We start from the raw sequence: 24,727 nt of genomic DNA on the forward strand, positions 1-24,727 counted from the left end.
TATATTGAGTTGCTTTTGAATTGCTTCCCATACTTGTATTTCCTACAAACTGAACAATTGTGGCCCCTCTATTTTATTCATAAAGGTTCAGTGTATCTTTGCCTGCCTACATCAATCTGCAAGGGAGTTGCAGAAAAGCCTCATGTTCATCGAGCCGTGAGTCACAACCAATTTCTAAGCTGTTATAACGAAAAAGTGTGTGCTTTTTTTCACGAATAACTTTAAAAGTGTAGTTCAGAAAGCAAACATTTTCAGTAAAGAGACACGACATGAATCCTGGATGCTTGCGAATCCTGAAGTGTATTCCTCCTCTTCTCGTATGACACAGCTCTGTGTAGACACAGATTAGCTTTAAAGTTTGTCACGTTCCATTTGCCTTTACTTTTATGTATCGTTCCCCTGACTTCCTTACTGCAGGTGGGGCAAGAAAACTTTCCCTTTAAAACTTTTCAACAGCGGGCATAAAATTCTGCAGCTGAGGTCTTGAAGAATGCAGATGGGTACAGTATGTGTTGGAACTCACAGTGTGTATTGACTAATCTAGTTCCCCCCTTTTTTTTTCTCCTTTGGTATTGTCTTGTTAAAAGTGACTCCCAGGTGCCAACTTTCTTTTTTAAGGGTGGGGGCGAAGGGGACAGGAAGATTAAGTCTAGATCATTTATCAGCCAGTGGTAGAGTTCGAAAGCTTTCTTCTTCATGTGATTTTGGGCAAAATACTGCCTATGTATTTGTCCATAGCAGAACGATCAGAGTAATACGTAGCTTCTGTTGGTGGACACTACCAGCCATAAGTCAGATGTGGTGATTCATGGCCCTCTGATCAGCGTGGGGTTTGGTATCATTGCCCACATGTATGTGTGCGGTTAACGGCCTTTTGTTGCTCAGCCTCTTACTTCAGATTCCTTGACTTCTTTGGCACAATGATGGAGTCAGATCTCATTAAGTGTGTGATTCTTCATGATACATTTAGCATCAAAAAACATCCGTATCCCGCTCCAGTTGTAAATACCTCTAGATCAGCCTTCCATTGTATTTGGTAGTCTGCCAACCATCCAGGTGAATTGTCGTACCAGATGTGCTTTGGTGTTTAACGTGGTAATATTGTCTTATTTAAAACCACAAATGAATTTCAGGAGACGAAACCAGACAGAGGGTCAAGTTTACAGATGACCGTGTCTGCAAGAGTCACCTTCTGGACTGCTGCCCTCATGATATCCTGGCTGGGACGGTAGGTGTATTCGGGGTTGGGGGAACGTCATGGAACACTCAGACATGGGGGCTGCCTTTACCAGGCAGAAATCACTTACTGCCTTTCAAATGATAGATTGTTAATTTGGTGGAATCTTGTTATGGAACTTACTTCACTGCTGTAAGAATTTCTCTCTGTAAGTTACCATATATTTTGTAGAATCACTTTTATGGAGATATTCACAAACAAATAGTATGAGTTGTATCATTTGGCTAGACCAGAAAAGTACGGTTCAGGTCAGCCTTTAGTTCTTTGAAAATTCCGGGTTCACTGGTTGGGTTTCATGGTGAGCATATGCCGATGCCTAGACTTTTGATCTAACGACGTACTTTCCTTTTTTTGGTTTGCAGCAGTGCAAGGTTTATTGAGTGATAGCCGAGTGATAGTACAAAGTTCCTCAGGAGGGAGGGGACCTGATAGGGTTGTCCAGGTCTTAGGTTTTTAATAATTCAGTTGGATATACCACTGAGTTTTTAGCATTGTGTTACATTACCCATTCAAGAAATCAGCATGTGATCCAATGAATATCCACCCCTAAAATTGTACATTCACTTTGGACGAACCAAATAGATAAAGGCTAGTTTATGGAATATGCATTTATCCAAAATCAAATAGGATTGGAGAAGACCGAAGGGTAGAGAACCATCTACAGCGACACAGCCACTTAGAGCCAAGGAGTCCTGTAAAGACCACCACCGTGTTTGGATGGCACAGCCACCTCATGGAGTGTGAAAACTGTCTGCTCATTTTAAGGGTCAAGTGTGCATCCACTAGGGAACATTTTCTTCATGATTAATTGTTGCTGTTCTCGTTACCATTGTGAGGGGAGCAGCCTGTGGGAAATCGCATGTATGTATTAGATCTTCTCAAGCTGACTCTACAGAGGGCAACTAGGAGATGAATGTCCAACACTGTCCCTTTGTTACCTGAGGTTTTGCCTGTAGTTGGACCTGATGTAGAGAGATGCTTTGCTATGGATTGTTGTTTGTACCATCAGTGTAGACTAATGGCTTCCACTGGTTAAGAGCAGTTCTGCTGAAGGAGAATCCTGTAGGGAGGCATCAGAACCTGGAACTGCTGATTGCTCTTAAGGGGAGAAACCAAGGAGAAGGGGGATGGATGTGCACGAGTGTGAAGCATCTCGGTTTCTTGAGGGGAGGTCAGAACCCTGGGTAGCATTGTTCCAGAATGCCAGTGAGAAAAGTAACCAGAATAAGGGCATTTCCTGCCAGCGTTTATTGTGTCAGGTACAGATGAATTCCTCAGCTATTTGCTGAACACCTGCTGTGTGCCGGGCACTGTGGATATGGTGCCAGTAAAATAAAGGCTTCAGCCGGTGGAGGAAGAAGACGGACAATGAATAGATAAGGGGTTGTTTTAGTTATCACGGAGTGGCTAAGTGAAAGTGGCTGTAATCGTCCGTCTTCAGAGGATTGCTCCAGGCCCAAGTTGTTGCTCAGAACCATCTCCTGTCATTAGAGGTGAGGCATGGAGGAACAGAAGTTACAGTTTCATCGAGGCTTAACCGGAAAATACAGTATTGGTTAGTGAGTCTGGGAGAGTAAGATAGCTGGAGGGAATGTAGTGTAACTTGTCTCAGTGGAAGCATGTTTGTTTTCCAAAAGTTCTGAAAGGAGCCTTGAGTACCCTTCCATGTCACCAGTGCGAGGCCACCAGAGGGTAGAGAACACAGGTGTTCCTTCGGTAGAAACGATTTGACATGCTGGATTTAACAGCCTCTTAAAATCTTCTGGAAGAAGACTTACTGTGGTATTTCAGCTGTGTTTGGTGCTTAGCTGCCAGGGGAATTGGCCCGCCAGTACTTCCTGCCTCCTTGGCAAAGCTGAAGATACACAGTCAGAGAGTAACCATGGAACCCAGGCCTGTCCTCTGCTTGCATTAGCCCTGGCTGCTTGAGACTTCTCAGCCAAAGGAAGGCCAGCAGTAGATTTTTGCTTCGTGGGTGGTTCACTGATGTCAAAATTTTCTTGACAGTTGAAGTTCGTAGAGCGGTAATTTATTTGTACTTAAAATGCTTAGTAGTAAAGGTTTTAGTGCTTACTTCCGCTGGTGGTGGGTTTTCTTTGAGATACAGAGTTTTCATTAGCTTTTAAGCATTTCTGTTGTTTGCCAGTTACTTTGCAGCAATGGTTCTTGGTTTTCATTTTTGGAGACTATATATTTTATTTTATTTCACTTATTTGACACAGAGAGATAGTGAGAGAGCACAAGCAGGGGGAGCGGCATGCAGGCAGGCAGAGGGAGAGGGAGAAGCAGGCTCCGCCCTGAGCAAGGAGCCCGACATGGGTCTTGATTTCAGGATCCTGGGATTATGACCTGAGCCGAAGGCAGCCGCTTAACCCACTGAGCCACCCAGGTGCTCTGAGACTGTGTATTTTAAAGAATCATCCTGATACTTAAAAGAGAGAATGAAGTGAAAGTTGTCCAGCGGTCCAGGGAGAGCTATTCTGGCTACGACTTCAGCTGGTAGAAACACTGTTGCCCTGCCTCTAGATTCCCCTCACGTAACAGCATCCAAGGGCTACATGTAACTTCACGGGAAGAATAATGAAGAGGAGAGGTCTTTAGTGTTTAAATGCAGAAGTTGACCTCGGTCTAAAGGAAGATGAGCTCCACGTAGGGAGCCGGCTGTTGGTTCTGTCACTGTTCACACTAAAGGACGTTTTGTTAGTGAGCAGGGCGTGCACATTCTATGAGACTAGGGCCCAAGAGTCAGGTACTGCCAGCCTCCCTAATTGGCCTAAAATGTTAAGGACTTTATAACCCATGAAGTTTTTGAGCTCCTTTTGGACATAGTTGTACTCTGAGCTTAAAGGAGGTCCTGGCCTCCATCATTGTTTGTTTACTAGTTACGTGGACACGTTTTGGTCCAAATACTTGGACTTCACAGGTGTCTCCTCATGGTGATGCTGGGCTTTGTTAACTTGCACTGTGTGACTTGATAGCGTGATGCTTAGTAGACAAACCTTGCTTTTGCTCTCGATGGCCAGAGGCGGAGGGTGCCGTCTCAGAGTCCCACTCTCAGATTCATTGTTGCACACGTGCTTACAACACACAGCAGCACATCAGGCTAATCTTACTGGTAAAACAGGTCATTTGTTTCAGTGAAACAACCTTTTGTTTCTCAAGTGGGACAACTGAGTGGCCTGATTCTCTGTCTCCAGTCATATCCAGGGTCATTTACTAGGTTAGGAGAGTGTTTGGAGGATTTTTGGGGGGGCAGAGAGGGGCTCTAAATGGACCTGTTCTGCTTCATGCCTTCTGATATGCAAAGAGGTGTACAGAGCCGAGCGTTAGGTTGTATTGTAGTTGCCCAGACCTGGTTGCTATCTGCTCTATCCTTGTCCTGTCTTTGCACCTTAGGCATTGAGCACCTCGCGTATTGAAGAATGCAGGAAGGAATGCCTAGAAATTTGTGGCTGTTGGTGATACTCTTGTTTTCTGGTGTTTTCCTTGTGGCCTCTCCCTTTCTCCATGCTGTTGTTTACTGAATAGATGTTTCTTCTTCATTTTTAAAAGATTTTATTTATGTATATATTTAGAGAGAGGTTGAATGGGACAAGGGGGAGAGGGAAAGGGAGAGAATCCCAGGCAGGCTTCCCGCTGAGTGTGGAGCCTGCCGCAGGGCTCTATGCCACAACCCTGAGACTTGAGCAGAAATCAGGAGTTGGATACTCACCTGACTGAGCCACCTAGGTGCCCCACTGAATAGACTGCTTACATGTCTGATGTAAAAGTAAAACTAGCAAAAACTAATTAATACGGTTTCCATTATTAGTCCAGTATCTCTGGGTCTAGAAGAGACAGAAACCTTCGCACTTAAACGTATCAAAGTGTCATATTATCATGGTGATAGAAGAAAAGTACGATTTCTTGGCTATGTACTGTTTCTTAACATTTTTATTACAGTTTACTGTTCAAAAAGATGTTGTTTATTTTGGTAACAGTTGAAACACCAGGTCATGTGCTTTCTGCAGTGGGTAGATGTTCATGTGTAAACTTCTGTTTCTTTCTCACAGCGCATGGATTTAGGAGAATGTACCAAAATCCACGACTTGGCCCTCCGAGCAGATTATGAGATTGCAAGTAAAGAAAGGGACCTGTTTTTTGAATTAGATGTAAGTTTTATTTTATGTTGATTCGTCTCTACTGTGAAGAGCCAAATACCAGCTAACAAGAATAAAAATGTAACATTTGTAAGTTATGCAGCAGAATAACAAAAGAGATAATTTGTTATTCTGCCAGTAGGGCTGGGAGCTAGAATGGCAAGTAATACTTGCTGTCACCTGTGAGTCTACCACCCCAGCACTGTTGTGCATTTTTGTGTGTATCATTTCCTTTTAAAAGTGTTATTATGTATTTTTATGGTTCCTTGAACTTCATATTTTTGCTTGTTTTTAAGCCTTAAAAGAATAGTTTCATAGCACAATCTTTAATAACCTTACTTTTTCATTCAGTATTGTATTTTTGTTTACCCGTTTTACTGGGTTTGGTTAATCTCATTGCTGCTTGAGTATGCCCCAAACTCTCTTCATTATTCGTAGACACCTGGCTTGGTTCTTGGGTGTGGGTTTTGTTTTGTTTTGCTACTACAAACAGTATTACGAATGTTCTGAAATATATTCTTGGTATATGTGTATTAGGGTTCATTTAGGGTCTGTTTCGAGGGGAGGAAGTTTTGGCTGGTAAGGATTGTATACGTTCATCCTTGTGAGCTGGTTTTGTAATGGCGTCCTTTCTCTGTCTCATTTCTTTTTTTTTTTTTTTTAAAGATTTTATTTATTTATATGACAGAGAAATCACAAGTAGATGGAGAGGCAGGCAGAGAGAGAGAGGGAAACAGGCTCCCTGCCGAGCAGAGAGCCCGATGCGGGACTCGATCCCTGGACCCCGAGATCATGACCTGAGCCGAAGGCAGCGGCTTAACCCACTGAGCCACCCAGGCGCCCCTCTCTGTCTCATTTCTGTTGTCGATAAAGCCATGGTATCAATTTATACCCCAATAGTGTTGAATTTTTGCAGTTCACTGGTTATAAAATGGAATTTCACAACTTTTTTTTTTAGCTGTTGCCTCCCAAAGGAACTCTTTTTAAGACTTTTCTTCCTAATATGTCCCCTGTCCTTCAATGAAATTTTGTTACCACAGAAACCTGAGTATTACCTTAATGTGCTGTAGTATTCCAGGCCACAAACCACTGTGATAGCTAAGATTTTTTTTCACCCTTTAACAGCAGTTTTCACCTCTGAGTGCAGGATTTAGCCACCCCATTTGTTTTTTTCTTTTTCCTGTCCATCACTAGCGTGACCAAAGGTCACTAAAGGGGTTTGGTGGCATTCAGGTTCCTGAGTGAAGACTGGGAAGGGACAGAGCTTGGTGTGAGGAAGCCACGGAATGGCGTCTCCTCCTCACCAAAGGACATCATAAAGGATGTTGTAGCTGGAGTAAACTCTCTTTAAACCAGTAGTCTTTTTTTTTTTTAAATTATTTATTTATTTGACAGAGATCACAAGCAGGCAGAGAGAGAGAGAGGAGGTTGCAGGCTCCCCGCTGAGCAGAGAGCCAGACGCGGGGCTCGATCCCAGGACCCTGAGATCATGACCTGAGCCAAAGGCAAAGGGTTAACCCACTGAGCCACCCAGGCGCCCCTAAGCCAGTAGTCTTAAAAGTCATTAAGATTAATTCTTTTTCAAATTCCTTTAACCACTGTGTGCTCTCAGTGTTGAATATTTGTATTAACTAAAAGTGCCTTTAACAACAGCTTGACTAACAGAAGAGGCTTGGAAAGGGAATTTTTCTATATCATGAGTTTACGTTCTTCAGTAACCTGCAGGTGCTTATGCAAGGAGGCCATTACTTTGGGATGTCAAGTTTCAGAGACTGGTAGATACACAGGTGTATTTTTTTGAAATCTCAGGTTTAGTAATGTTTCCTGGATCAGAGGTCTTAGCATTTCTACTAAATCAGAATGTCATTGCATTTTTTTTTTTTTAAGATTTTATTTATTTATTTGCCAGAGAGCGAGAGAGATAGAGCACGCGCGCGCACGAGCACAGGCAGGCAGAGTGGCAGCAGAGGCAGAGGTAGAAGCCGGCTTCCTGCCGAGCAAGGAGCCGGATGTGGGACTCGATCCCAGGACACTGGGATCATGACCTGAGCCGAAGGTAGCCGCTTAACCAACTGAGCCACCCAGGTGTCCCATGTCAGTGCATTTTTTAAATGCCCTGATAAATTTAAAGTTAGACACAGATGAGTAGAAGAAATGGAGTCAGTGACTGAAACACACATTTAGTGTATTTTGAAGGAGGTGTGTTTTACCAGTGTGCAGAAGGGTAGAAAGTGTTCTTTTGTTGTTTTTTTTTGTTTTAAAGATTTTATTTATTTATTTGACAGAGAGAGGTCACAAGTAGGCAGAGAGGCAGGCAGAGAGAGAGAGTGGAGGAAGCAGGCTCCCCGCCGAGCAGAGAGCCCAATGCGAGACTCGATCCCAGGACCCTGAGATCTTGACCTGAGCCAAAGGCAGCGATTTAGCCCGCTGAGCCACCCAGGCGCCCCTGTTTGTTTGGTTTTTTAATGAATATTGTTGAAAACTATCCACTAGCCAGTAGGAAAATACCCAGTTGGATCCCTAGGAAATGAATTTTGTTTGTCATCTTAATGCTATAAAGTCTAGAAGCTATAAGAGGAAGGAGGGTACATTTGTTTAAAAACTTAAAATTTAGTCTAACAAAAATACCTGTACATGGGATCCCTGGCTTGCTCGGTCTGAAGAGCATGTGATTCTTGATCTTGGGGTCACAAGTTTGAGCCTTGTGCTTGGTGTGAAGATTATTGGAAAAAAGTTCCCTTTTGTGCAATGAGAATAAATTGGGACAGGACATTGACAGTGTGTATGATGATGGGCTAGTTATCTTAAATGTAAAATTTATCATAATTGACAAGAATGGTATCAGTGGCTCAATTTAAAAAGGAGCAAAGGATAGAAAAGGATATTTCCCGTGGGCATCTAATCCTGTGACAGATGCTCACCTGGCTCAGAATTGAAGAAATGAAGGGTCAGATAGTTCTGATACACCTCCTGGGTAACTTAGCGTCTCAAGATGTGAAAGCACATGCCAGCCCGGCCAGTTCTAGGATCACACCTCACTGGTACAAAGACACACCTGTCCTAGAATATTCCTACGGCATTCATAGCTTCAGGCAACAGGAACCAGGTTGGCTTCCTCAGTAAGGGACTGCCTAAACAGTCACTCTTTTTAGGGTGGAATGATGGACAACTGTGAAAAGAGAATTGGCCTGTTCATTGTATGTTGATGTGAAAGTATCTGCAAGACAGATTGAGTGGATAAGCAAAGTCTAATATCCTACTTCTGTAATTTATTTATTTATTTGAGAAAGCTCCACTCTTGCGGGAGTGGAGGTGGGGGCTGAAGGAGAGAGATAAGCAGACTTTGCGCTGAGCATGGAGTGGGTGACAGGGCTTGGTCTCACAACCCCCGAGATCATGACCTGATCTGAAATCAGGAGTGTAACACTCACCTGACAGAGCCACCCAGGTGTACCCCCATAGTGTTTGGGTTTTTAGGATTTTTTTTTTTTTTTTTTTTTAAGGATTTATTTTAGAGACCGAGTGGGCACGCGTGTCGCGGTATGCGTGCAAGTGGGAGGGACAGGGGGAGCAGCAGATTTCCCTCTGAGCTCGGAGCCCTACATTGGGCTCAGTCCCACAACCCTGAGATCAGGTCCTGAGCTGAAACCAAGGGTCCAGCGCTCCAGGTGCCCCTTGTCTTGTTTTTTAAACAATGTGTTAAGTTGCATACATCCTTTTTTTTTTTTTTTTTTTACTGATTTACTTATAAATGAGCTGTATGCCCAACATGGGGCTTAAATTCACGACCCCGAGATCAAAAGTTGCATGCTCCACCAGCTGTGCCGCTGGTGTACTCCTCCACAGTGTATCTTTTGTTTGTTTTATTAAGGAGGGTGCTGTACACTTGTTAACATATTTAGATGTGCAGAGAGGTGTTCTAGAGGAACCCAAGAGGTTATAAACACTCTTAACTTGGTTGGAGGGTTAGAGCAGGGCAAGAAACCTTTGTGTACTATGTGAAAATTTATCATATATAGGAATTACTTTCTCTGTTAAAAAGGTAACCACCCCTCCCCCAACTCCTTAAAGATCACTTTTGATCTTATAGATGGTTCATATTAAAATGTTTGATAACAAGTGGAAGAAGTCCTTTTGCCCTGAAAATGAAGGGCATTTTGGAGTAGCCATATTTGAAGGAGGACAGTCTGTCAGGGTATATAGGAACTCATTCCAGAACTCTGCTGTTGGTAACATATCTTACGGGTATTTGCAAATGAGTGCACAGAAGAGATGCTTGTTGCAGAATTTTTTTAAAGGGAGAAGAGTTTAATTACACAGTGGAGTGTTGCATTATAAAGCTGAGAGGAAGATACCTCTGGGTGTTGAGGGTGGAGATTTTACCTTAGAAAGTTTCTTCAGTGAGTTTAAGATAAAATTCACATGCCATACAAATTACCCCACCTTTTGGTTTTTTTCTTTTTTTTTTTTAAGGTAGGCTCCATACTTAGCATGAAGACCTTGTTTTGAACTTATACTTCTCAGTAGTGATTGGATGTACATGGGTTACTTTGATAAGTAATTAAATATGGCTTGACTTTAAAATACCAAGCTAAAATAACTTACCTCCTTAGTTTTACAGAATAAACTTTAATGGAAAAACAAAGGCTTTTCTTAAAATACAGATTTGTGAAGTTAATTTAATGAAAATCATTTTTTAAAAATCTTTTTGGTGGGTAATGCATGTTCGCTGGGGGAGATTGCAGAGGTCTAAAAGGTTCAGATAAAAAAGTCTCCCCTTTCCATGTAACCAGCCATCCAGTAGTTCTCTGGAGGTTGGTTTCATTCTTTTAAAGATAGCTGATTCAGGATGAACAAACAGGATTATCAGAAGGCTAGTTGTGATGTTTTGTGTCAAAATTGCAGTTTGAGAAGCAAGAATCCTTCAGAAACATTTTGGTCAGATGTGGTTAGTGGACGGATTCTTGCTAACCCTGACCTGCTGCTGGTGCCGCTGGGCTCCTGGGCTGCCCTGAGGCCCCTGCACTGTGCAAGGCCCCGGCCCTGGACCAACATGTGGCTCCCAGGGGTCCCTCTTGAGGTTGGTTCCAAGGGCTGCAGTGCGGTCATCACTGTTGGGAAATGGGCCCGGGTTTCATTGTCATAGAGTAAACCATCACTAATGGAAGATTGACTCCGGGTTTTTTTAGTAGTGTATTTTTCCGTAGCTCACCAGATGTTTTGGGGAGTATCTCCATGATTGGCAATAACTCTGTTACACGGGCCCACCATTTACCAAGTACCCTAAGCCTGATGTTATTTGCCAGCATTAATGGAGGCAGCACCATGTGGTGCTGGCAGAGGAGTTGGATTTGGAGTGGGCCACTCAGGGCAACACCTGACCACAAGCTCAGAAAATTTGTTTTAATATTGAGAAGTTTATCAAAGATAGCAGATGTTGCAGTTATATTTTAAAACCATTTTTGTTATACATAGGATGTGCTTTTTTTCTTTAGAACAATTATTGTAGTCAGGTCAGTGAGAAAGCTTTGCATGTTCCACAGGCCTGCTAAGACATGCATGCGTTTTGTTTATCTTTTTTGTAAAAGAAAAACTTGGCTAAAACTTGGGGCTTTAGTTGATTTATTCATGATTCATTAGTTTAAAATAAAACCTGTCTTTACAGAGTGCGTCATTAAGATTTTTTTCTTAAGGTTTTATTTATTTATTTGAGATAGAGAATGAGAACAAGGAGGAGCAGCAGAGGAAGAGGGAGAAGCAGACTCTCGTGAGCAGGGAGCCTGATGTGGGACTCAGTCGTAGGACCCTGAGATTACGACCTGAGCGGAAGGCAGAGGCTTGACTGACTGAGCCACTATGGTGTCCCTGTTGTTAAGAACTATTTTCATAATTAGTTGCTGAATTTATAGATTGACATTGGACTTTGGGTAGATCTTTTATAAGAACTCATCAGCCCATTTTACAAATTTAAAATATTTAAACAATTTTTAAGAAGATGTCTTATAAGAACATTTGCGTATGTATGAGAAGACCTAAGATGTTCATTGCTTCATTTTGCATTAGTGAAAAAGTGAAAATACCCAAATAACTTTCTTCTTAGAGGACCTAAAGTAGTCATGTTACAGTTAAATAACATATTGCATGGCTGTAGATTGTAGAAGACAGAAGACGTGTGCATTGGTATGAAGAAGAAAAAATGGAAACTTACTAAACTGTCTTGTTTGGTTGGAATAAAAATTGAGTGCTTAGGTATGCATCTTAATGCAGTTTTTAAAAATATATACCAAATTCTTAAGTGTTTTTTTTTTTTTTTTTTTTAAGCCTTGTGGGAGCTGTTGGGGGGCAGTATGGAGGGAGAGAGTGAATCCCAAGCAGGCTCCATGCCCAGCTGGGACCTAGATCTCCTGACCCTGAGATTATCACCTGGGCTGAAATCAAGAGTCATGCCAGGGCGCCTGGGTGGCTCAGTGGGTTAAGACGCTGCCTTTGGCTCAGGTCATGATCTCAGGGTCCTGGGATCGAGTCTTGCATCGGGCTCTCTGCTCAGCGGGGAGCCTGCTTCCTCCTCTCTCTCTGCCTGCCTGCCTGTCTGCCTACTTGTGATCTCTCTCTGTCAAATAAATAAATAAAATATTTAAAAAAAAAAAAGAAAAGAAATGCAAGGAAGCAAACACGTGATTTATTTATTTATTTAAAGATTTTATTTATTCATTTGACAGACAGAGATCACAAGTACACAGAGAGACAGGCAGAGAGAGAGAGGAGGAAGCAGTCTTCCCGCCAAGGAGAGAGCTCGATGCCGGGCTTGATCCCAGGACCCTGAGATCACGACCCACTGAGCCACCCACGCACCCCGAAGCAAACACTTTAAAAGCAAAAACTCACTGTTTTTTTTTTTTCTTTTTTTAAGCCTTTTTAATTTAAATAATCTCTACACCCAGTGTCCGCTGGAGTTGTGACCTAACTCTTCCTACTGAGCCTCTCCAGGAGGCCCAGCAGCAGCAACTGGCTTCTTACCTGCCACAAGTGAACCTTGGCTAGTGAGGCTTTTTGCGGTGTTCTGCTGGAAGCCTGGGTCACACTGCCAGTTCAGGAATAGGTTTTGGGTTAGAATTCTGAGGTTCTGTTGGCAAAAAGGAGGGTAGGAAGTTACATTCACAGAGCATTTTAAAGCTATGATTACATGGATTATTTTTCAGTTAAGAAAAAAAAGACAGAGAGAGTGCCTGGGTTAAGCGTCTGGGTCCTGGGATTGAGTTCTGAATCAGACTCCTTGCTCAGTGGGGAGTCGGCTTCTCCCTCTTCCCCTCCCCCTGCTCCTGAGCATGAGCAGTCTGTCTCTCTCAGATAAAATCTTTTCTTTTTTTTTTTCTTTTATATATTTATTTATTTGACAGAGAGAGATGACAGGCAGGCAGAGAGAGAGGAGGAAGCAGGCTCCCTGCTGAGCAGAGAGCCCGATGCGGGGCTCGATCCCAGGACCCTGAGATCATGACCTGAGCCGAAGGCAGCGGCTTAACCCACTGAGCCATCCAGGCGCCCCTCTTTTTTCTTTTTTAAAGTTCAAACCTTTTTTTTTTTTTTTTTTTAAGATTTTATTTATTTATCTGACAGACAGAAATCACAAGTAGGCAGAGAGGCAGGCGGGGGGGGGGGGGCCGGCAAAGCAGGCTCCACGCTGAGCAGAGAGCCCGATGTGGGCAGGACCCTGAGATCATGACCTGAGCCAAAGGCAGAGGCTTACTTAACCCGCTGAGCTACCCAGGCATCCCAAATAAAATCTTAAAAAAAAAAAAAATTTAAAAAAAGTGTCTAAGAAGGGTTGACTTACAAGGGATTGATTGATTTGAGAAAGAGAGATTGCATCCCCGCAAGGGAGGGAAGAGACAGGGAGAGAATCTCCAGCCGGCTTCCTGCTGAGTGCAGAGCACAGTACAGGGCTCAGTCTCAGGACCCTGAGATGATGACCTGAGCCGAGACCAAGAGTCGGATGCTTAACCAGCTGAGCCACCCAGATACCCCACCAGGGAGTTTTTATTAAATTTTATTCTGGAGAATCTCAAAAAATCAAAAGTGGAATGCAATCATACAGTGACGTTCCTAGTACCCGTCACTTAGCGTTGGGAATGATCAGCCCACAGCCAGCGGGGTTTCATCTCCCGTAGCTTCTCACAGATCTGCAGACAAACCGTGTGCGTCTCAGTCAGTCTGTAAATATTTCAGCATTGTCTTTGCCATGTGTGTTGAGATCTGGTATCACGCTTGGAATGAAGAATGCACTTGGCATGTTTTTAAAAATGTGTTCAGGAAAATTTTTAAAGATACAGAAGTGGACAGGATATTGTAATGAAATTTCTGGGTTCTGTCTCCCAGTTTTCGGTGGTTATTGACATGAAAACTCTTCTTTTGTCTTTATCTTTGCGTTTCCCCACTGGATATTTGGTCGTATTTTTTAGGGGCATCTGGGTGGCTCAGTCGCTTAAGCGTCTGCTTTCAGGTCCAGTCAGGTCCTGGGATGGAGCCCCACGTCCGGCTGCCTTCTCAGCAAAGAGCGTGCTGCTTCCTCTCCCTCTGTTTCTCCCCTAGCTTGTGCTCAATTTCTCTCTCTCTCTCAAGTAAATAAAAATCTTTAAAAAAAAAAATTACAGTTTTTAAGTACTAACTGGACCCACCGTGGAACTTGAACCCACAACCCTGAGATCAAGAGTCACGTGCTCCCCTGAGCCAGGCAGGCGCGTGCCGCCCCCCCCCCCCGCCCCGTACCTGGATTTCTTTATACTAGCTACTAGACAGAATTTCCTCTGTAAATACTGTATCTAGAATTTGAGGATTTTATTAGAAATGGTCATCTTTAAAAATAATTTCTTAGCATCTGACTGATAGTGTTTGAATTTTCCAGATTGCTTCAGAAAGGATTTTTTTATAATTTTATTTCTTTGACTCAGGATTCAAAATAAGGGCTACATGTTAGAATGCTTTCGTAAATCTTTTAAAATCTATTTGTTTGAAAAAAACTAATTTTTTAGAAGTCTCATACCCTGGATTTTGGTGGTTATAGCTTCATGATGTCTTGTTTAACATGTTTCTCTGGTCCTCGAAATTCTTGCACTGTAGGCATTGGGTCTGGAGGCTTGATCATCGGATTTAGGTTCTACTTTGTGACTGGAACATCCGAGGCAGAGTTTTGCACTTTCCCTTGGACCACCTCCGAGGCAACAGTGGTTGCAATAGCTTGAACCTGCCGATGGTCGGGGCCCCCGTCTGCCTTCGGCCTGGTGCTTTAAGTGGCAGATGAGCGTTATTGCCCAGATGCGTTATTTCACAAAGGATGCCGCATCTCTTACTAATGTGAGCACATGTAGGGCTGTCGCTTGGTTCAGACTTGACCGGGACAGAAGGTGAAACCTCTCTCCTGCTCTGCTCTTCAGTCATCTGGTTGCCTCTAGAAGTAACCAGTGTCTTCCATTGGCTTTAGAGTTCACGCGGATGCCTGAGGCAGACGGTATGTCTGTATTCCTGTTGTTACACCAGTGGTAGTTTCTACGCCTATTCAAACCTGCCCCTTCCATTTTTTGTTTAACTTCTTAGTATACCTTTGTGTAGAGTTCCTCATTGCTTTTTGTGGCTGCACAGCCTGCCAAGGGATGGTACCTGCATTACATGACCAGTCCCGTTGGCGATCGTGGTCTGCATTACACAGCGCCGTTGTGCGCAGGTCTGCGCTGTCTGCACGCATCCGGGGGACGTTCCGAGATGCAGAACCGTTGCGTCAGAGGGTATCTGGGGTTTTGATGATACCGTGCTCCCACTGGCAGGCAGAAGAGTTCCTATCTTCACATCTTTGCTGATAGTGAGTAACCATGTTTTGGGGTCTTGGTTAGTCAGAGTTACTGGAAGATGATTCTTTGTGTAGGTGTTGCCTGCCTAGACCCTCAGCTTGAGCTTCGTAGGTGGAACCGCTGGTGCACCTGTCCTCACTGTTGTCTCCTTCTAGCCTAAGGTAGCCTCAGTCTGACCATGCCAGGGCCGGGCCTTGACTTCTTGAAAGTGTTTTATCCAGAAATTTCTTAGGGATGGGTATATGACGTCTGCTGCTAGGTAATCTATATAATAACATTTCAGATTTCTGAACTTGAACACTGGCAAACAAACCACAGTATTAATACTTTAATTCAACCTGTGAAGCCGTTACAGAGCAGTACAATTGAGTTAGAGTCCACATTATTGAAAGTATGAAGAATTTGATTCTTTTTAACTCGGTAAAAACACAGTTAACTTACTTCCCAAATTGTCTTGGTTTGTGATGTTTTATTTGACAGGTTTCTGAAACTACACATGGTATCAACAAATTTCCAGACTGTTTTTAATATGCCAGTTGAGACCGGTTCTGATTATACCTACTTTTTCTGTGTACGATGAACCGTATAATAGTTAAAGTTACTAGGTCAGATATCCTGGGCGGGGATCCCTTTGTGACCTTGGGCAAGTTACTGTAACTTGTCCTGTTCTTCTAGGAACTGGGCTGGTGGTGACCGCCTCGGAGTTGTGCACATTGAGTGTAGGGAGTTTAGAGCCAAACCATCAGGGTCTTTGGACCCTGATGCCATCACTTAGTAGTTTGGAAACTATACCTCACTTTCTTCATCTGGGAAGTGGAGACTTTTGCAGTTTCACATGTGGCCTTTTTTTTTTTTTTTTTTTTATAGATTTTATTTATTCATTTGACAGAGAGAGATCACAAGCAGACGGAGAGGCAGGCAGAGAGGGAGATAGAGGGAAGCAGGCTCCCCACTGAGCAGAGAGCCCGATGCGGGACTCGATCCCAGGACCTGGAGATCACGACCTGAGCCGAAGGCAGCGGCCCAACCCACTGAGCAACCCAGGCGCCCCTCACATGTGGCTGTTTTAAGGCACATGTGGACACGCAGCATAGGGGCTCATGTTCCCTGTGACCAGTCTCCCTGAGAGTGCGTCTCAGGCTCCCGGATTTCCGGCTGGTGTCATCTCTGCTGGGCTGGCGACACTGGGAACAGTGCCGCTCAGTCCTGAGTGTGGAGGAACGGCCTCCAGCAGCAGTGACACTCAGTTGCCTCCTGGTGTCAGCGCTGTGCCCAGGCCTCCTCAGCAGGCCGAGTTTCATCACAACACTCTGAAGCTGGAGAGGTTGGGGGACTTTCTAGAGAATGGTAGATTGTGATTAGGGCTTAATTTTTAGACTTGAATATCCTTTCGTTTTTAAGACTTTATTTATTTGACAGAGAGTGAGAGAGCACAAGCAGGGGGAGCAGCAGAGGCAGAGGGAGAAGCAGGCTCCCTGGTGAGCAGGGAGCCCAATGCAGGGCTCAATTCCAGGACCCTGGGGTCATGACCTGAGCCGAAGGCAGATGCCCAACTGACTGAGCCCCCCCCCCAGAGTGTCACCTCTTAAAAGAATGTGGCAGTTAAATGATGTCTCTGGTCTGCTGCGTCTGTAGCTAATTGGATTCTGCTGGAACTGCAGCTTGTTTCTTTAATGGATTGTGACCTGTCACCCTGACGAGTGGGTTCCTGGGTCTGTCGCAGGTGTGGGATCACTCTGGGCAGTTAACGGAAGGATCTGCACCATAGATTGAGGACCTCTGTGTGGGTGAAGCCGGAGCATTTGAGGATGGTCTGCCACGATCCATCGTCCCTTACGAGCACAGGAGTCGTGCCACCTGTGTCAGCTTGCTGGCACTGGATCCTGGCAAGTTAGCACCCTGTCAGCGGAACGGTCAACTCTGTATCTTTCCAGAAAGTGTGGGGCACGCAGACAGATGATCATTTGAACTTAGTGAAATGTTTATCAGGGAAAGTATCTGAACCGGCCCACAACAGGAGAGAGGTCCTGAATTCCAGGAGTGAGTGAATGTGGAGTGAAACCGGAAGTTGGCGTCAGTGGGCCATTATACTTCAGGCTTTCTCCAGTGCCCTCGGGCTTGGCGCCACCACAGAACTTCTCTGTCTGAACGTGTCCAACTGTGCATTTCTGCGAAGAGAGATTTTCGGATTTCTGGAGGAGACCATATCCCTCTTGTCCGTTTCAGTGTCACACTGGTCCTTGTAGAGAGCTTTCTTAACAGCCAACCTGCTGACTTGCTCCCTCTGGCCATCTTTGGAGGGAGGGACATAGATTATTACCACTTGGTCTTTGGTTTTGTTTTGTTTTGTTTTAAGATTTTCTTTATTTATTTGAGAGAGAGAGAGATCATGAGCAGGGGGAAGGGGTAGAGAGAGAAGCAGACCCCCAGTTGAGCAGGGAGCCCGATGCAGGACTCAATTCCAGGATCCCGGGACCACAACCTGAGCCGAAGGCAGACGCTTAACCAGTTGAGCCTCCCCAGGCGCCCCGGAAGGCAGCGGTGCTTCATCACCACTGGGTCTTCTGGCCTGTCACCTGCTTTCTGTCATCTCCACCCAGAGCTGTTTCTTCCGTATGTTTTGGTGCTAGATCACGTGACCCAGGCCTCTCATCGTATGCTATCCTCCCTTGCTGTCATGCTTCACGCAGTGCCAGTGTCTGTGAGTGGACTAGTGGCTGTAATTTGGGAGGTGCTGCTTGCTGGTCACTGGTTGTGGCCAGACAGATACCCTGTTTACAGGTTTACCTGAAGTTATGCTGGGGCCTGAGGCTGGTCATGGCAGATCTGCTGCCTAACACATGTGAAGCAGCTTATTAGTGTGTCTGTGTTTCCCCCACAAGTCTTTTCAGAGTGAGCATTTAGATTTCTAGAGTTTCTTTTCCTTTATTTCTTTGGGTAAGTAGTAACCAGTTTTCCTGCTGCTTTAGACAGGCAATAACTAACTGTGCTCACAGCTCTCAGTAATATTTGTTCTATTGTTTTGTTTTGAGGTGGAAGGGGGAACTCTACCCTCAGAACATGAGGGGATAATATTTACGTGGCTCACACAGACCAGTGAGTACATCATCCGCACCCCCCACAGCTCACCAGAAGAGGGCCTCTGATACTAGTCTCAGTCCAGCCTTTCCTGCCCCTCAGAGAACGCTATAATTATGGCCTAAAATAGTCTGGGAAATGTTATTGAGGGATGGGGGTCCTTTGACAAAATTTGAGAGAGAAATCAGATGAGAACACCGTGCTTCTGAATGATCGGTTTAACAAAGCCCCTTGGTTTAATGTTACGGATGTGCTAGCTGTAGCATAGTTTAAGATCTTCCCACCGAACTTAACAGGCTTTAAGAAACCAACCCAGGAGTGTATGTCCTGTTGAACTGATGGGTTCCAAGACCTTCCTCGTGACTGATCACAGCTCTCTGATTCTCCTGAGCTAGGCGATGGATCACTTGGAGTCCTTCATTGCTGAGTGTGATCGGAGAACTGAGCTTGCCAAGAAGCGGCTGGCAGAGACGCAGGAGGAGATCAGCGCCGAAGTTTCTGCGAAGGTATGCCTGGGGCTTTCTCCTCGAGCTGTGTGTGCGGCTCACTGTGTGGTGAAAACCAGCCTGCCGGCAGGCTCACAACACCATTACAGGACCGTCAGCACTGACTGCGTCCTTGGGGTGGACAGTCCGTGCTTCCTCAGTGCGTCCCAGTAAGGAGAGAAGGCGGTCAGCAGGTTCTCCGCTCACTGGAGCTGCTTGCAGCTTCTGTCCCTCCTCCACTGTCCATGTTGATCAAAGTTTGCCTTCTTAAAACCCCCACATCGAACAGTAAATGGGGGACGTTGAGTTGAGCAATGGTTAGACTGTGGTGTGGCTGTACTGAAGAATGGAGACGGTGGGGCGCCTGGGTGGCTCAGTGGGTTGGGCCGCTGCCTTCGGCTCCGGTCGTGATCTCAGGGTCCTGGGATCGAGTCCCACGTCGGGTTCTCTGCTCGGTGGGGAGCCTGCTTCCTCCTCTCTCTCTCTCTGCCTGCCTCTCTGCCTGCTTGTGATCTCTCTGTCAGGTGAATAAGTGAAATCTTTAAAAAAAAAAAAAGAATGGAGACGGTAGATCGTGTGTCATTGGCCTATGACCACATCCTGTTTCCTGTCTTTGCGTGCAGCTAATGAATCTCTTCAGTGTCCTCTCCTCTCAGTTTTGTAAAAGCATTGTTTGGGGTATGTGTAGTTGCTATTTTATTCACTTATTTATTTTTAAGATTTTATTCATTTATTTGACAGAGACACAGTGAGAGAGGGAACACAAGCAGCGGGAGTGGGAGAGGGGCAAGCAGGCTTCTGGCCGAGCAGGGAGCCTGATGCGGAGCTCGATCCCAGGACCCTAGGATCATGACCTGAGCCAAAGGCAGATGCTTAACAAGTGAGCCAGCCAGGTGCCCCAACTATCTTATTTCTAAAATTAATTCCCAAATGATTAGGCATTTTGCTTACAGTACAGATGTATGCGTTTAGACCGGACATTTTATGGCCCTTACGCAGAAGGTTGAGTGGTGATAGAAGGTGTGAGAAGAGACAGCCTAGAAAGTGACGACCATGATGACCCTGGCCACCATGTTGGACGTGACAGGCATGGTGCTGCTCTTAGGGACTGCAGCCGGCTGGGTTAGTTTAAGGTCAGAGTCCTAGCGGAGCCAGTAGAAATGCCAGAGTTGTTAGAGTTTGCTTGTGATCCCGTGAGGACCGTGGCTGTTCCTTGTAGTTTTGGTAGAATGGAGCAGAAGTACAGCAGGAGAAACACGCATTGTCTCTGTGTTACGATCTTTCGGTTTTAGATGTCTGCTCACCTAACTCTCTGCCTCACCTGGCTGTCTTCTTTCAGGCAGAAAAAGTACATGAGTTGAATGAAGAAATAGGAAAACTTCTTGCTAAAGCTGAGCAACTGGGAGCTGAGGGAAATGTGGATGAATCCCAGAAGATTCTTATGGAAGTGGAGAAAGTCCGTGCGAAGAAAAAAGAAGCTGAGGTTGGTGGGAAAAGGTCTTCAAGAAAGGAGATGTTGTTACCCCTGAATTTTGACCATTTGGGCTAAAATTAAACTTGCATTTTTTGAATGTTGAGAAAAAGTTGGAAGAAGGGTGCTGTGTGGACAAGGTTGTAGGATTTAGAGTCTGTGCATACGTGCGTTTTGCCTCTGCTCTGTCCCCTGTGTCCCTTGTGTGAAACCTGCCCATCACTGGCCGGCCCTCCGCACGACACCTATACAGAGCGCAGTCCCTCGAGCTGAAGAGTCCCTGCGGTGGTGCCAGTTTACTCTCTAGGGGTTTGCCGGGCTGTGGTGGCCGCTCCGCCGGTGTGGTGGCGCCAGAGCTGGAGCGCAGGCTGCCCTGCAGACCAGAGCCTGCTGCTCTCGGTGACACAGCGTGTCTGTCAGAGAGAACCCGTGCAGACTGAGGGTCGCATCCGCATGGTGTCTGCTGAGGTACCAGGCCAGGACGCACTGTCAGGGTGGTGGAGAAGCTGAGTCAGAGACTCATTATCGTGTTGGCAGCTGTTTTCTCTCTAGGCTGTTTGATCCATTGGATATGCTCTGACTCCCAGATCTTTACCACTGGAACTGGAAATGGCTCCCGTAGCCTTTGGGAATGGTGGCAACGGTAGAGTCAGAGGGAGGTGGGGACATCTGTATTCCTGGACGAAATGCTTGTTGGGCTCCACCTGTGTGCCGGATGGCTTTTTTAGTTGTTGGTTTTTGTGTTTTTTCCCCCATTCTTTATATTTATTTTTTATTTTAGGTTTTATTTATTTGAGAGAGTAGAGCAGGAAAGCGCATGAGTAGGGGGAATAGAGGCAGAAGAGAGGGAGGAGCAGATACCCTGCTGATGAGCAGGAATCCAATGCGGGGTTCAGTCCCAGGATCCCTGGGATCACGACCTGAGCAGAAGGGAGAGGCTCAACAATAGAGCCGCCTGGGCGCCCCGGCTAGTTTTCAGTTGGGAGCAAGCCAGAGGAGGTCCTCCTCGTGGAGACAGCGCTGGGGTTGGGAGGGGTACAGAAAGAGGGTACGTGAACAGATGGATAAGAGTCATTCAGATGAAAATCGGTGGTCAGAAGAATGGGGTCTGAGTTTGAGAGTGACTCTGTGTTTCCAGGTGAGTTCGGGTAATCCTGGAAGTGCCCTTAGCCAAGACCCACCAGCTGAGAAGGTCATTAGAGCCATGGGCTTGGTGAGGCTGGGTAGAGATGAGGAGATGACGTGTAGGTGCCCCTGGTACAGGCCTCTCTTTGGCCACTTCTGTAGCCCCGGTTCAGCTTGGTGCTTAACCAGAGGTCCGGAATGATGGACTGAAGGCATGGGTGGCGCCCAGGGCCCATGGGGCTATCACGATGCCCACTGGGGCAGTGGTAAGTCTGCAGAGCAGAAGGGTCACTCCAAGGGGGCCCAGCCTGCATTGGGGTGAGCAGCACGGTCCGCTGGAGGGCGGTGCTGGCATCCTGCCGTGTGCACTGGGCAGCACAGCATCCCCTTCAGGAATGTTCGTAGCTAATATGTCTGTCCTTGAACTCGAGAGGGAAAGGAACTCGTAGTATAGGTGGATGTTGGTACGTAAAATGTAGTCACGCCCAAAGACAGATGGGCTCACGAAGGTGACAGCTGCAGGTGACACTTGAATCAAATACCTTGAGTGGCATTTGTCACACTGTGGAGGTGTGACGTGTTAAAGTTCCCAACGGTGTTCCCTGGTTTATGGAGTGGTTCCATTTCCTGGAGATGGGGTTTATATTTAAATTCTGCATTTTGTACAGGTTTTAAATCCCTGCACACTTATTATAAATATAAATCATGTATATAAATCTGTATCATGGGATCTAAACCCCTGTCTCCTGAAACAGGAAATACGCATTTATGTGTGGAACAGAGTCGGCTCCTTGGGTTGCTGACTGCTCTACCGGGAAGACCAGAGAGTCAGGAGGGAAGCTCTGGCTTCTTGGTGCAGCCTGAGGCCCCGCCCTTCATGCTTCTAGGAGCAGAGCAGACACCCGCTGTCCCTGGGCTGGCTGCGAGATCTGTATGTGGGTGTAAATGATTGTAGATGACGGGGTCATCATGTGGCTGCTGCAGATGGCCCAGACAGGAGCAGGATATGGTGTGCCTGCTGTTCACGCCCAGGACTCGTAGCATCCTTACCCTGGCCAGTGTCCTCCATCCCGTCACTGATCGTGCCCCCAAGGAGACAGCACCACTTCCTTAAAACCACTGCGCAAGACAGGCTGGTGTCGGGGGCCTCCGCCACGCTGCTCTGTGCTGGTGTGGCACCTGTGAATCCCTGTGTGCTCTCAGCAGCTGGAGACACCATCTTGAAAAACCATTGCACAGCGTAATAGAAAGGATGTTGACAGTCACGAAGTGTCCATCACCACTAAAATCCCTTCCTGACCCTTTGGTAGCCACATGCACTTCTCTGACCCTTGGCAGATACGAATCTCTCCTCCATCTCTCTATGCTGGTCATGTTAAGAATGTTACGTAAATGGAGCCATACAGTACTTAACTTGTTGAAACTTTTTTTTTTTTTTAATTCAGTATAATGAGGCTTTATTTTGAAAGAAATTAGAGGGTAGTAGTCAAAGTTTCAGAATTACAGAAAGGGATAGAGTATCACAGATATTCATGGGCACACTGAATTTACCATTTTCCCTAAAGTTTTCATTTTTTTTTTCTTTTTAATAAAAGCTTTGGCACATCATAATAGAAATTCAGGTTCCCAGTGCTTCCCTCTTCAGTCCCCTCCCGTCCCTCCCCAGAGGCGGGCATTAGTGTGCATTCACTTGTCTTCATTCTTTATTACACGTGTGTGCTGCCCATAAACTCTGTGTGTGTGTGTGTTGTGGGTGTGTTTTTGTGCTTTGTGCTTTAAAAAAAATCCCACTGAAATGCTGTGTCTGTCTGTCTTGCTTTCATTGTTGACTCACCACTGTTGGTGAGGTCTCTCTCCTTGATGCTGCATACAACTTCCTTCAGTGTGTTGCTGCGGAACTGTGTTTCATGAACCTGCGACTGTCTGTGGGTGGTGTTCTCCGTTCTTGGTAGTTTCTCATCTTAACAGACAGTGTCTTTGTGCTTGTTGGCTGGCACACGTATGAGCATGCATGTTCCAGAACGGACACCCAGAAGAGTTCCCGGAAGGGGCGCACACCTGTCTGGCTTTCAGGGGTAGTTCAGGTGCACTCCCTTTTAGTGGCACCAGTGCAGTCTCCTGCCAGCAGTGTATCAGAGTGCCTGGTTTTTTATGTCTTTCATGGTATCTTATTTTAATCTGCTTTTGCCAGGGAATTTTGAATGTGTGAATTAATGGTAGATCCCTTTATTTGTTAATTATTTTTTATTTTTAAAAATTTTTAAAAAGATTTTGTCAGAGGGCCCACAAGCAGGGGGAAGCCCCCTGTTGAGCAAGGAGCCTGATGGGGATTTGAGCACAGGACCCTGGGATCACGACCCGAGGTAAAAGTAGGCGCTTAACCACTTGAGCCACCCAGACATGGGAGATCCCTTTAAATAAGGATCAGTAACTATTAGACTGCGTTTCTTTTTTTCCTTTTTTTTTTTTTTTTTAAAGATTTTATTTATTTGGGACGCCTGGGTGGCTCAGTGGGTTAAAGCCTCTGCCTTCGGCTCAGGTCATGATCCCAGGATCCTAGGATCAGTTCCCACATCGGGCTCTCTGCTCAGTGGGGAGCCAGCTTCCCCCCGCACTTCTCTGCCTACTTGTGAGCTCCGTCTGTCAAATTAAAAATAAATAAATAAATATTTTATTTATTTATTTGACAGAGAAAGATCACAGTAGGCAGAGTGACAGGCAGAGAAAGACGGGGAAGCAGGCTCTCCGCCAAGCAGGGATCCCAATGCGGGAATTGATCCCAGGATCCTGGGATCATGATCTGAGCTGAAGGCAGCCACTCACCTGACTGAGCCACCCAGGCACCCCTAGAATGCGTTTCTTTTTAAGATTTTATTTATTCATTTGGGAGAGGGACAAGACAAGCACAAGCAGAGGGAGAGAGAGAGGGTAAAGCAGACTCCACACTGAGCCAGCCAGAAGCCTGATGTGGGGCTCGATCTGTTGGAGATCATGACCTGAGCTGAACACGGATGCTTAAACATTAACGTTTGAGCCACCCAGGTGCCCTGGAATGCACTTCTTAAATCTGGGTCTTTTTTTTTTTTTTTTTAGATTTTATTTATTTATTTGACAGCACAAGCAGGCCAAGCATCAGGGAGAGGGAGAAGCAGGTTCTCTGCTGAGCAGGGAGCCCGATGTGGGGTTTGATCCCAGGACTCTGGGATCATGGCCTGAGCCGAGGGCAGACATTTAACCAACGGAGCCACCCAGGCACCGCTTAAACCTGGTTCTTTTTTTTTTTTTTTTTTTTTATTTATTTATTTGTCAGAGAGAGAGGGAGAGGGAGAGAGAGCGAGCACAGGCAGACAGAG

General features: G+C 45.6%; 1 protein-coding gene across 3 annotated transcripts in view; it reads left to right on the forward strand.

Moving 5' to 3' along the window:
- The window catches only part of LUC7L (LUC7 like), a 37,211-nt gene that overhangs the window by 997 nt on the left and 11,487 nt on the right, over positions 1–24,727 (forward strand). For 2 of the 3 annotated variants that reach the window (XM_044233776.1, XM_044233777.1), the window contains exons 2-5: positions 1,134–1,228; positions 5,290–5,388; positions 18,689–18,799; positions 20,118–20,261. In XM_044233776.1, the coding sequence (XP_044089711.1) occupies positions 1,134–1,228; positions 5,290–5,388; positions 18,689–18,799; positions 20,118–20,261 (449 nt within the window). Of the gene's footprint in view, positions 1–85; positions 157–1,133; positions 1,229–5,289; positions 5,389–18,688; positions 18,800–20,117; positions 20,262–24,727 lie in introns of all 3 variants that reach the window. The other variant, XM_044233778.1, reaches the window with a different exon arrangement.

The sequence above is a fragment of the Neovison vison genome, chromosome 14 (genome assembly GCF_020171115.1).
Source record: "Neovison vison isolate M4711 chromosome 14, ASM_NN_V1, whole genome shotgun sequence".
NCBI classification, from domain to species: domain Eukaryota; kingdom Metazoa; phylum Chordata; class Mammalia; order Carnivora; family Mustelidae; genus Neogale; species Neogale vison.